General features: G+C 42.5%; 1 protein-coding gene across 1 annotated transcript in view; it reads left to right on the top strand.

Moving 5' to 3' along the window:
* fras1 (Fraser extracellular matrix complex subunit 1) overlaps window positions 1-11,133 on the top strand; it is a 515,676-nt gene extending 504,543 nt beyond the window's left edge. The window contains 4 exon segments of the mRNA XM_055640301.1: window positions 628-794; window positions 5,675-5,880; window positions 6,671-6,817; window positions 9,367-11,133. Coding sequence (XP_055496276.1) covers window positions 628-794; window positions 5,675-5,880; window positions 6,671-6,817; window positions 9,367-9,945 — 1,099 coding nt within the window. The 3' untranslated portion in view covers window positions 9,946-11,133.
* The last annotated feature ends 2,309 nt before the right edge of the window (window positions 11,134-13,442 follow it).

Genomic DNA, 13,442 nt, shown 5'->3' with positions numbered 1-13,442 from the left:
TGACCACGGAGTTACTGAAGGAGAGCTCTCTGCGGAAAGCAGACAGGGAAGATGTGGCCAGTGGTGGGATCCCGTTGGAGGTGGCGAAAATGCCGGAGGATTATTTGTACACTGCTTCCCCCCCCCCGAAACTACTCCACATTGAAAAATGAGAGGTAACATAATCAGATCAAGAATTAATTGAAGTCTTCCTTACTGTTATCAGAATACTGAGTGGTCCTCTCATAAGCTAAGGGTGCACTCCCAATCTCCCAACCTGCCTCATTGTGGCCCTTGCACTTTTTCTTTATTTGCACTTTTTCTTTATTTGCACTTTCTCTGTATAACTTTAACGCTATATAGTTGCAACAATATAATCTGCACTGTGGTATATTTATCTTTGCACTACCTTTTCTACTTGTTAATGGGTTGATTATACGCATGTATTGTTTGATTTCACTGGACAGCATGCAAAGTTTTTCTCAATATCTCACTACACATGTCAATAATAAACCATTAGACTCAATTCTGAAGATTTCTTTTTATTGCCACTGTAATTGTTGCTGCTTACATCACCCTGGATAGTTTAAATAAACATCTTGTGAGGTAGTCAGTTCATTAACGTTATATTATTCTCTTTCCGTGTAGGTTCCTTGTTCCAATCGCCTTTCAACAGACAAATCGCCCAGTTCCAGTTGTCTACTCTCTCAACACAGAGTTTCACCTTTGCAATAACGAAAAGGTTTTTATGATGGATCCATCAGAAACACAGATGTCTTTAGCTGAGATGGATTATAAAGGAGCCTTCTCAATGGGTACACAGGTTTTTAAACATATCATGAAGCACAGTCTTGCCTTTATGTACGAGATTTTATTACGACTAACCTTTCATGTCTCCCTGCTTATTTGGCCTCAAGTTATAATAACAACTGCTTGTATCACTGAGGACATGTATCATTTGATAAATGCTCTCAATATTATTTCCCCTTGTAAAATGTGTGAAAGAAAATTGATTATCTATTTGTTTCATTTTGTACTGAAACAACAAAGACATACAGTTGCCTTTTACAATAGGAAATTGTAGTCATGGGAACTGCATTATGACAAGTTCAGAGTTCTAAGTATTCCTTAGAATAAAAGCTACTATGAGCATCACTGTATCTTCTCCATTGCCCTTGCGAATATTCTTTTCCTACCTTTTCTTTTATTGAAATAAGAATTGCATTTCATGACCCCAGAATGACCCATGGTATTTTACAGCTGATGGACTATTTTCTGTTGCAATTTGGGGAATCGGTACATAGTGAGTTTCTATAAATGGCAATAAAATGACAAGCAGATGACCTCTTTCTATGTGTTGCTTGAGGGGGTAACTGTTAGCTGGGAAAGAAAAGAAAGCTTGCTAGGTTTTCTTCAAAATATTCCCATTAAAATATTTACTTTCAACTGAGAAAGCAAATGTGACCCCAGTTTAATATTTGATCTGCAATGCAGTACTTCTAACAGTGGAGTATTGATGTGTCAAGTCTAGATTATGTGCTCAATTATCTCGGTTTACATCCAAGGATAGAAAAAAGTAAACTAGGGATTAATTAGCATTGACTTTAGACCCAGGTCCAGACACAGAACAAACTTCAAACAAATATCCAAGAGTCAAATTAATTTTGTTAATCAGTAAGCAATCTATTGTCTTTGTTTAGATCTTTATTTGATTGGCTGTAGTATTTGTTCTTTTTAAATACATCTTCTGAAAGAATAGGGTCAGTTTACCTCCACAAACATAGTTTGGGTGGCCATAATGCACAGTCAGCTGGCAGTCTGATGATCTGAATAAGACCTTCTGTGGCTCTGACCTTCTGGAACTCTGTCCATGGGGTGTTTGGGAAGGAGCATGTGCCATAGAGGAAGGTATTTTTTTTGTTCTGGGAGAAAACAGTTGCTCCTATCATTCCCTTGAAAGTAAAACAACCCTTCGTTTCTGCTGTGGCACTAGGTGACGCTCAATGAATTGCATCAGCTGGGTTCCTTACCCAGTATTGTCCAAATATGGTGGTTAGTGAAAGTCCTTCATGTGTCAAAGAATCATGATTTTCTAAATGAGCTTCCAACTCACCATTCATTCACTCACCATTAATAGGAATGGGATGTGAAGTTATAGCAAACCTTTGACAGCAGAAAGGAGAGTTCAAAACCCCATATTCAACCTGCCACAAAAAAATATCTAGTATTGGTAGATCAGAGCCAGAATAAGTAATTTAGCCAAGGACATAGTAAGACATTTAGCCAAGGACCATCATAGAAGGTTATTGCCTCTGGTTAGTCAATACAAGAACAAATTTGGATAAGTTCAGTACAGAACAACCAAACTGTTGTTTTACTGGAACAAGGAGCTGAACTGTGAATACTATTATGGGGCGTTCTTGCTCTTTCACGCACATTTTTTCTTCACCAAAGTCAACCAGTCTGTTGAATAAAGAGTTCAGCTATAGAAACATATATAATTATGAGGGGCATGGAGAAGGTGAATGGGCACAGTCTTTTTTATCAGAATTTGGGTCTAAAATTAGAGGGCCTAGTCTTTAGGTGTGAGAAGAAACATTTAAACAGGACCTGAGGAGCATCGTTTTCATGCAGTCATACAGAGGATGGTGGGTATATGGAATGTGTTGCTGGAGGAAGTGGTAGAGGCAGATGCAGTTACAACGATATAAAAGTTTTTTTGGAAGGTGCATGGATAGACAATGTTTAGAGGGGCTGTGGGCCAAATACAGGCAAAATGTTCTTGCTACGACAGGGAACTTAATTGCAATAGACGAGCTGAGTGGGAAGGCCTGCTTCCTTCTTGTATACCTATGACCCTTCTGAATGATTCCAGTTTCATGGAGAATAGCGCAGACTGCCATAGCATCAGGATGCTGTAATCCAATGACAAAGTGTCTTCCTGTCTTGAACCTTAGTCTCATGCTAAATTATTCTGTTATTTTGACTGGTAAAGACACGTGTCAGTTTTAGCAAACTGAGCATAACCAGGAAACTAGTCTGAAACCAAATTGTGGAGCAAAGTGTTAAATTCCAATGTTACTATTTTAATTAAAGGAATGAACTAAGTAAAGTCACTGTGCTGCCAAGCGTCTAGGACATCCATGTGTTTGGGTGAAGGGCACGGCAGGCAAACGTAAGGAAGCTTGGATATTGAGGGAAATGGAGGCTCTGGTCAAGAGTAAGAAGGAGGCATGGGGCAGATATAAGCAGCTGTGTTCAAGTGTGTCCCTGGAGGAGTTTTGTGAACTATGGAGCAAGCTAAAAAAAGGAATTCAGGAGGTCAAAAAGGGGACATGAGGTAGCTCTGGCAGATAACATTAAGTATATTCCCAAGAGATTTTATAAGTACATAAAGGGAAAAATGGTAACCAGAGAAAGAATGTGATCGCTCAAAAATCAAAGCTGTGTGGAACCACAGGAGATGGACAAGGTCCTCAACGAGAATTTCTCCTCTGTTTTTACTGCGGAAAAAGACCTGAGGACTAGGGAACTTGGGGCAGTCACTGGAAGTGTCTTGAGAGCAGTCAGTATTACAGTTAAAGGGGTGCTGAAGGTCCTGACGCGTATGAAGGTAGACAAATCTCCCGGGCCTGATTAAATATTTCCAAGGACACTGTGGGAAGCAAGAGAGGAAATTGTAGGTGTCTTGGCTGAGATTTACGATGTCATCATTAAATCCAGGTGAGGTGCTAGAAGACTGAAGAGTGCCAAATGTTGTGCCTCCACCCCTTCATGGGTTTAGAAGAATATGGGCCAAATGCAGGCAGGTAGGACTAGTGTAGATGGGGCATGATGATCAGCATGGGCAAGTTGGGTCGAAGGGCTTCTTGCCATGCAGTATGACTATGATTCTCTTATTCTACCATAAATCCATGGAATGTGCGGCATTTTATGAATTGTTGAAACTATTATGAAATTATGAAACCCTTGTTTTTTTTCTTAACTTAAATACACAACAATTAAGTCACATATTTGTGGCAGGGAGAGCTCTTTACATTCTCTTTCATTCTCATAACACACTTTTCTGTAAATGAGGGTAGACAAAAATGTTTAAGAAGGAACTGCAGATTCTGGAAAATCGAAGGTAGACAAAAATGCTGGAGAAACTCGCAGGTGAGGCAGAATGTGTGAAGCGAAGGAAATAGGCAACGTTTCGGGTCGAGACCCATCTCATTTTCTTTCTGTAAATGAGAGGTTGATGAGTAACACATCTCCTTCTTCCTCAGCCAAGCATGATGTTCTGATCACTGCCTTTGTCACTGCTCCACGGGCAGAGAGTGGGACTCATGCCTGGTCTGTCAGCCAATGTAAATGTCCTTTCTTCAGAATGTAAATGGTTCCTTTCCTGCTGAACTGTCCATCTGAGAGATAAAAACGCTCTTTATAAATGATAGTGACCAGCTAGCTATCCGAGTTCTCAGTGAAGTTGTGTAATTGTTTTGACTCTCTGGAACAGTCTTCAGCATCTCTGTACCAAAAGGAAGCAAGCAAACTTTGAGATCTATTTCTAACTACAAAAGAAAACCAATAAACCACCGCAGTTACATTTTAAGTCAAGCAATTTTCTGAAGCCTTTCATTATTTTTTTTCTTCTGACTCCCAACATAACAGAAGTTGAGGTTTTTTTTTCTAAACTGTACTATTTTAAAGTTGTACTTAAAATTATACATAACTTCCCATAATTAAAGCTGTATCTAGAATTTCTGCACTGGTTAAAGACAAGGCCAATTCTTGTGCAGCCCATTTTCACCAGCTTCTTCTTAGCCTTAGCCTGGCACATTGTCTAAAATAAAACAAGTACTAGAATGAAGAAGTCACCCATTCCTTCTCTCCAGGGATGCTGCCTGACCCGCTGAGTTACTCCAGCATTTTGTGTCTACCACCAGGTACTAAAATACTTGGGAGAAGTTGAGAAACACAAGCAACTTCAAATACTTCGCAACGTTTAAGAAACATTTAGACAGGTACCTGAACAGAATAGGTTTAGAGGGATATGGGCTAAATACAGGCAGGTGGAACTCCTGTAGATGGAGCAAGTTGGGCCGAATGGCCTGTTTCCACGCTCTATGACTATGACTCTACTGGTTTATTTTTTTAAAAGGACACAAAGTGCTGGAGTAATTCAGCGGGTCAGGCAGCATCTGCAGTGAACAGGGATAGACAATATTTTGTGTTGGGACCTCTCAGCCTTTGTTCAACCATCTAGCAATCACACCCCAATCCCTTCCCTTACACCTGTATTCACCTATCACTTGGGAGAAGTTATTGTTTTCTAGAGACAACTATTCCTTTTTTAAGAACATGTAGCCTATAGAATATTGCGATCACAGTATGTGGTTGCATGTAGAAAGATGTGTCCAATTACAACAGAACATTGCTAATAACTAGGGTTACACAAAAAAGCTGGAGAAACTCAGCGGGTGCAGCAGCATCTATGGAGCAAAGGAAATAGGCAACGTTTCGGGCCGAAACCCTTCTTCAGTCTGATTTCCTTCGCTCCATAGATGCTGCTGCACCCGCTGAGTTTCTCCAGCTTTCTTGTGTAACCTTCGATTCTCCAGCATCTGCAGTTCCCTCTTAAACATTGCTAATAACTACATTGTGGAACATTCCCCTGGAGAGGGTGATTCATGTACTTTTCTTGTTTTAATAGGTCAACGGTTGTATGGACGTGTGCTGTGGAATCCTGACCAGAACCTCAACTCTGCCTACCGATTACAACTAGAGAAGGTGTATCTGTGCACGGGGAAGGATGGTTATGTCCCCTTCTTCGATCCAACCGGAACTATTTATAATGAGGGTCCACAATATGGCTGCATCCAGCCCAACAAACATCTGAAGCATAGATTTCTCCTTTTGGTAGGTTTGATAAACTGCAAATGTTTAAAATTGTTGCACTTTTAAGGCAGCTCCTCCGATAGATCCCTTCGAAGGTGGGGAGGTCAGTACCTGTGTTGGATGGGACAGTGTCTGTAACGTCCTTCGTTCCTGGGGCATTTGAGATGCTAAACAAAGTCGTGATGTAAGCAATCAGAGATAGAGACACAACGTTGGAGCAACTCAGCAGGTCAGGCAGCGTCTCTGGAGAAAAAAGATGGATGACATTTTGTGTCGGGACCCATCTTCAGGCTGAAAGTAAGGGGTGAGGGGGCGAGAGTTGAAGAGCTGGAGCTGAGAAAAGACCAGGATCAATCAGGGCCAGCCACAAATGACCTTAGGCAGGGCAGTACCTGGTATGTCTATTGTTACTGGGGAAGATGTGACCTCAAGAAAAACAATGTGGAGAACTGTGGAACTCTGCCCTATAGACGAGCAAGAGAATATTTGTCGACATAACACATCTCTGATGCAAGTTTTACGGATGTAGAGGCATTGATGGGCTTTCTTTGTAATTACATCGATGTGCTGGCCAGTACTGAGGATAGTCCATGTCTTATCCCCTGGATCCTGCACCAGGACATCTTGGGTGGAGTCTGAGGCTTGTGTTGCAGTCCTGGTCTAGATATCATGGGATTTGAAATGTCAAATGAGCTATGCATCATCCAGTATGGTGTGTGGATCATAAGCAGATTTAGTATGCTTATGATAGATTACCTACAAATGTTGGCTCTGGATGATTATTGATACTTGTCTTTTTGTTCTTGATAAGGATCGGAACCAACCAGAAGTAACAGATAAGTATTTTCACGATGTACCTTTTGATGCTCAGTTTGCCTCCGAAGCACCAGTGTTCCATCTAATGAGGGACATGCCTGGAGTGGATGGTTTCACAATGAAGGTGGATGCTCTTTACAAGGTTTGTCTGCTCACTGAATTGCCATTATTAGTCATGAAAGAGCGGGCAATTTCCTGTAAGTGATTTAAGTACAAGAGTATACATATCATGCTCCAATTACACACGGCTCCAGTGAGACTTCAACTAGAGTATTGTGTGCAGGTCCCATCTCCCTACTTAAGGAAGGATATCCTTCTAATGCAAGGAATGCACCAAACATTTATACATTGATGACTGGGATGGCGATGCAGAAAGTCAACTAGCGAAGGGAGATAGTGGTTCTAGCAGCATCTGTGGAAGCAAAGTGGAAGTTGATGTTTCAAGTCGAGACCATGCATTGGATAAGTAAAGAGAGGGGTGAAACAGGCCTGATTGCTGATAGATGGTATCAGGTGAGGGATGGGGTGATGGGCAGATGGACCAGTATAGGGAAGAGCCAGTGGCAGGGAGATGGTAGAGACAGAGGCTGAATGTGGAACCAAGATAAAGGGAGGAGGATTGCCAGATGGGAGAGGAAATATGAGAGGTAGGCCAACGAGAAGAAACCAAGGTGGATAGGTTTGTGGATGATGGGCAGATGAATGGGTACAGTGGAGGGGAGGATTGGAAAAGGTGAACGTGGAGGGAGAACTAAATGGACCAGTTGAAAAGGAATGTGTAAGAAGGAACTGCAGATGTTGGTTTAAACTGAAGATAGATAAGATAAGATAATAAGATAAGATACATTTATTGTCATTTGGACCCCTTGAGGTCCAAACGAAATGCCGTTTCTGCAGCCATACATACAAACACATAGACCCAAGACACAACATAATTTACATAAACATCCATCACATTGCTGTGATGGAAGGCCAAATAAACTTATTTCTCCACTGCACTCTCCCCCCCCCCCCCATGTCAGAGTCAAAGTCAAAGCCCCCGGCTGGCGATGGCGATTGTCCCGCAGCCATTAAAGCCACGCCGGGTGGTGCGAGGTCGCACACCGGGTCTTGGTGTTAGAGCCCCCGGCGTGCGCTCGCAGAGTCCCGCGGCCATTCCAAGCCGCGCGGGGCGGTGATGTTAGGCCCCGCTCCAGGAGCTCTTCAACCCCGCAACTCGGGCGGGGGAAGTCGCCGTTGCGAGAGCCCTGAAAAGCGATCTCCCTCCAGGGAGCCGCGGGCTCCCGGTGCCGCCGTCCACCGACCTGTCGTTGGAGCCTCCGACTCTCCGGTCGGGCCGCAGCAGCAGCAGCAGCAGCGCTCCTCCACCGCTCCACCCGCTCCGGACTCGGCCAGCCCCGCGACGGCGACGGTGAGTTGTAGCACCAGAGTCCCCGGCTTCTTCCTGTTGGAGGCCGCTCCTCGTTGCGGCCCCAACGACAACGGAAACCCGACGAGAAAAGGTCGGGTCTCCCGTGCAGGGAGAGATTTAAAAAGTTTACCCCCCCACACACACACCCCAACAAAAAATAACAAAAACTACATTAAAACACAGACAGAAAATAATAAAACGCGGACAGACTGCAGAGGCCGCTGCTGGCCAGAGCCGCGCCGCCCACCGATAGACACAAAAAGCTGGAGTAACTCAGCGGGTCAGACAGGAGAGAAGGAATTGGTGATGTTTTGGGTCAAGACCCTTCTTCAGGCTGAAGAAGGATCTTGACCCGATACGTCAGCCATTCCTTCTCTGCAGAGATGCTGCCTGACCCGCTGAGTTACTCCAGCTATTTGTGTTTACAGTAGGGCAGCAACATGGGGTGGGTTGAGGAAGGGGGGGGGGGGGGTTCATAAGTGACAAGCTCAGAATTAGGCCAATCGCCCCATCAAGTCTACTCTGCCATTCAATCATGGCTGATCAAACTCTCCCTCCTAACCCCATTCTCCTGCCTTCTCCCCATACCCTCTGATACCTGTACTAATCAAGAATCTATCTCTGGTTGGTTATGTGAAAATGGAATATTCAATATACATTGCATTGAATTGTAGGCTACCCAAATAGAATAATAGGTTCTGGTAACCTCTAACAAACGCAACCCCTCCACTTGTCTCCCCCCCTCAATCCACCTCTGTCTGGGATGGACGCACCTATGTCTCCCCTTGTCCTCCACCTACATTTCTTCTTCTGGCTTCATAATTTTCAGTTCTTCGTTCCTTTTGTCTCACACCTGCTGTTTTTTTTTTAAATCCCTGTCCTTTGTCCAATCATCTGCCCATCAGACCCCCCTCCCCCTGCCTGTGTTCACCTGCCACGCTTTGTCCTTCCCCCCCCCCCCCTCTCTTTCGTTCGCCTTTTCTCCTCACTCCCCCCACAATCAGTCTGAAGAAGGGTCCCGACCCGAAATGTCATCTATCCATGTCTCTAAAGATGCTGCCTGTCCCGCTGAGTTACTCCAGCACTTTGTGTCCCCTCCTTTACTGCGCCGTGTTGATTGTTTACTTGGCAACTTCATTAGCTGTAGGTGCAGCATATTGGGGGGGGGGGGGGGGGGGGGGGGGGGGGGGGGGGGAGATATATCAGTTTACTTGGGTCTTGCCCATGCATTCTAAAGTCAGATTTTCTTCATGCACCATTCTCTGGCTGTTTCATCTCAGGTGGAAGCCGGCCATCAGTGGTACTTGCAAGTCATCTACATTATTGGTCCACAGTCGCTGTCTGGCCCACGGGTTCAGCGCTCGCTCAGCTACCAACTTACGCGCAGCAAGCGAGACCTGGTGGACCACAACGGCAAGCTGACACTCGACGACTCTCTAATTTATGATAACGAACATGAGCAGGTGAAAAATGGCACCAACATGAAGACCTTGAGACTGGAATTGGAGGCTTTGGCACAAACCTCTCACAAAGAGGCATCAATAGGTGGAGCCGCCGGTGCCGTGCTGCTACTGCTCCTCTTCCTTACCATCGCTTGCTTTGTAGCGAGGAAGTGTAAGCACAAGAAGAAATTCCCCAATGAGATCCCGGAGGAATATCCACTGAACACAAAAGTTGAAATTTGTAACAAAACACTGAACAGGATTGAAAAGAACTTAAATGGCAAACACTGCAGCTCGAAGAACATCAACTTACTGAATAAAAATGATGATGTTATTCGGGTAAAGGGTGTCAAGGTTAAGCAGATAAACCTTAACATTAAGCTGCAAAATAATCTGCAGGATGGAACAGAGGTTTGATGATTGACAAATTTTGTCATAACATTTGTATTTTTTGGTTGGGAAGGGGGGTAGGTGAGGGCAGTGAAGAGAGTGGTTCTTTTAAAAAAAAAAAAAACTATTTTAATGCCAAAAGGGAAACTGGTTTGAGTGCTACTGATTGTGCAGTGTGATCCATTTTTGCAATTGAGCTACCTCGTTCTATGCAAGCATGTTAAGCATTAATACAGTGCTCGTTAAATCAAGTGCAAAACTCTGAAAATGGATGCCTTTGGTGAATTATCTCCGGTCTCTCTGTAATCTCTGTTAACATTTGTCTACCGGTAGCTCAATCACTGTGCATGCTTTTAAATATTAATGCATTTTCATTCTCTTATAGCTTGGCTGACTGATCATTTGTGTGAACATACCTGTGAAAGAGCAAACCATTTCAAATTACATGAGTATTATTGCATTGTTTCCAGCTATGCACTCGTATGTGTATTGTCATGTAAAAGTTAGTTTATAATTGGATGAGATATGTAAATATCCTATTGTTTGAAGTGCAATTCCTTTTTGGAGGCAAATTTCATCCAGGTTAATTTGTACCACATCAGGTTCTGTGTTTTGGAATGATTGTTGTTCCCATCAGCTTTATTTCAACGTGAAAGCTATTTCAACTTATTTTTTATACGTGATAAAACTTTGGACAGACCAAACTCAGACAGGTATTGTTAATTATTTGGGTGTCTTTTGCACCCCCAGTGAAATCTTGGTTGTGTTATTTTTAAACCAGTATCATTTTACGAAGCACTGTATGTATCATGTACTGTCGCTTTTATATCCTGTGTAGTGGTGGAGTACAAGTAAACGTCAGGCTTTATGTCAGATTGATGCTGTGTGACAAATCATATCAGAATTGTAAGATTACTGTCTGCACAAAAATACCTCAGTAGTCTCGCTGATGGTAGACCACCGTCATCAGTTATTCTACTATTTATGTGCAAGAAAACAAGGAAACAGGAAAACCCATTAACCTTTGTTTTCAGTATGGATCAGACGACTGAGTGAGCTCTCATCTTATCCGAGCTAGTAACTGAATGACCCAATTGTGGTGCTGGAATTTATTTTCTTTACATCGGTATGTTGAGCTAATGATAAAGAAGCTGACTGCTAAATTACCTAACATGATATTTTCACCTAATAAAGCACATTTTATTTAATAAGAAAGACTCTTGACTTTTTAATTGTCCTTTCAAACCACTCTAAGCATGCCATTTTTTCACCCAATGCAGAAGAAATGAACCTGTCATTTTGAACTTGGAACACATTGGGGCATGTGTGGCGTACCACTGCTGTGTTCTGTAGTGATGGAGTTTAATCACTTCCCAATGGCTAAACACAATCATGTGCTCAGTTCTTTGGTCACAAACTTTGTGGATTTTTCTTTCTGGGCCCTTGTTGCATATGTCACAGATGGACAACAAGATCAGTGGTGTTGCCCAGTGATGACAGATCAGAGCAAGGTTGGTTTTTGTACAACATTGTTTTTGCAGAGACTTTATAAACGTACACAGGCACACACACGCACAGGCACACGTACGCATAGGCACACACACGCACACACAGGTACACACGCACAGACATACACGCACAGAAACGCACACGCACAGACACACACGCACATGCACACGCACACATGCACAGCCACACACGCTCACACACACACACACACGCACACGCTAACACACACGCTCACACACACACACCCTGAGGCAGTCACCTCATTGTAGGCCCCAACTGATTTCCTCACTTGTAGATGAAAATATTGAGATATTCAAGTCTGTTTTGTTATGTATGGTGGTTTGACCCATATTGATCATCAATGTTGGAGAATTGTGAATGATAGGGTTCTGGTTTGGTACAAACTTTCAAAAGTAAAACTGGACTTGCTGTGGGTAACAAGGTGCTTCTTCAGCAAAAGGCAGTGAAAGTTTGCAACTCACTAAACCAATAAAGGGGTTGAGACAAATAAAAATTTCAAAGACAGTTTGACAATATCCTTAATGTAATCTTTAGATATCTTAAAAATCTGAATTAGATCATGTTTTGTTAACCACATTTTACTCCACAGAACAGTGTATACATATCCTACTTTTTTAATTGCAATTCCATTTTGGAGGCAAGTTTAATTCAGGTTAATTTGTACCATAGATAGATACAAAATGCTGGAGTAACTCAGCAGAACAGGCAGCATCTCTGAAGGAAAGGAATAAGTAACATTTCAGGTCGAGACCCTTCTTCAGACATTGGTATTGTTAATATCCAGGTGTCTTTCACACCCCCAGTGAAATCTTGGTTTGTAATATTTTTAAAGCACTATGTATCATGAACTGTTGTTTTTATACACCTGTGTAGTGGTGTAGTACAAGTGAACTTCAAGCGTTATGTCAGATTAATGCTCTGTGACAACTCATATCAGAATTGTAAGATTACTGTCTGCACAAGCAGACCTCAGTAGTCTACCTCGGTAAATTACTGTCATCAGTTATTCTGCTATTTAAGTGCAAAGAAACAAGAAAACAGATAACCTTCGTTTTCAGTATGGATCAGAGTCAGTTCTCATCTTATCCGAGCTAGTAACTGAATGAACCAATTGTGGTGCTAGAATTTCTTTTTTTTACATCGGTTTGTTGAGCTAATGATAAATAAGCTGACTGCTAAATTATCTAACGTGGTATGATTCCACAGAACATGGTCAAACACAGCGAGACTCAACCCACGAGCTTTATACCCAGTTTCTGACATAAGATGAGATCAGGTGATCCCCTCGAAAACGAGACAATAAGTACTGGACCTTCGGGTTTGCATAAGTTCTTAATTTCTAACACTCACTAAAGCACTGTATTAAAAGTGATTTAATGGCACGAAGGTATATTTCAGAATAGCATTGGTTCTAATTGTGGGAACAATCATGATATTATTTTGAATACATCAATGAAATTTTCCATTCCATTGTAGATTCAGTGAAACAAAAGTGAAAAATAAATCTATTGATGCCACGTTTGGAAGCTGGTCAGGCCTGAAGGGTGTGGAATTTAATGATTGGGCAATAGCATTCTCCCCTCTTGGAACATGGAATTGGCAAATTTAATCAATTTTACAGAGGTCAATTAACCTATAAACCTCTGAGGGTGCAGCTTGCCTTGTGGGAATTAGTTTCATCTGTGATGTTTTAAATTATTTAGGATTTGAAAGGCCAATGAGAAGTGATCAACACATGCAACAGACTTTCCTCCCTTCCACATGTGTGAAAACTCTTGAAGTTGTTAAGAAATAGTTGGATAATGCTCTCTGGAATGCTGTATTTGGTTAAGAGATGATTGGAGCTGGGTCAGTCCTCTGTGATAGACTCCATAACCACAGCTGAACTGGATGGATGAGTGCACTGATGGGTGATGGCATAACTCCCAGGATTTGGAAGGGTAGGAGCAAATCTAGAATTCTTACCCTTTGGATTCTGATAAATCTGCAAGACA

Source organism: Leucoraja erinacea, chromosome 1, assembly GCF_028641065.1.
Source record: "Leucoraja erinacea ecotype New England chromosome 1, Leri_hhj_1, whole genome shotgun sequence".
Taxonomy (NCBI): domain Eukaryota; kingdom Metazoa; phylum Chordata; class Chondrichthyes; order Rajiformes; family Rajidae; genus Leucoraja; species Leucoraja erinaceus.
This window is presented reverse-complemented; position numbering and strand designations above follow the sequence as displayed.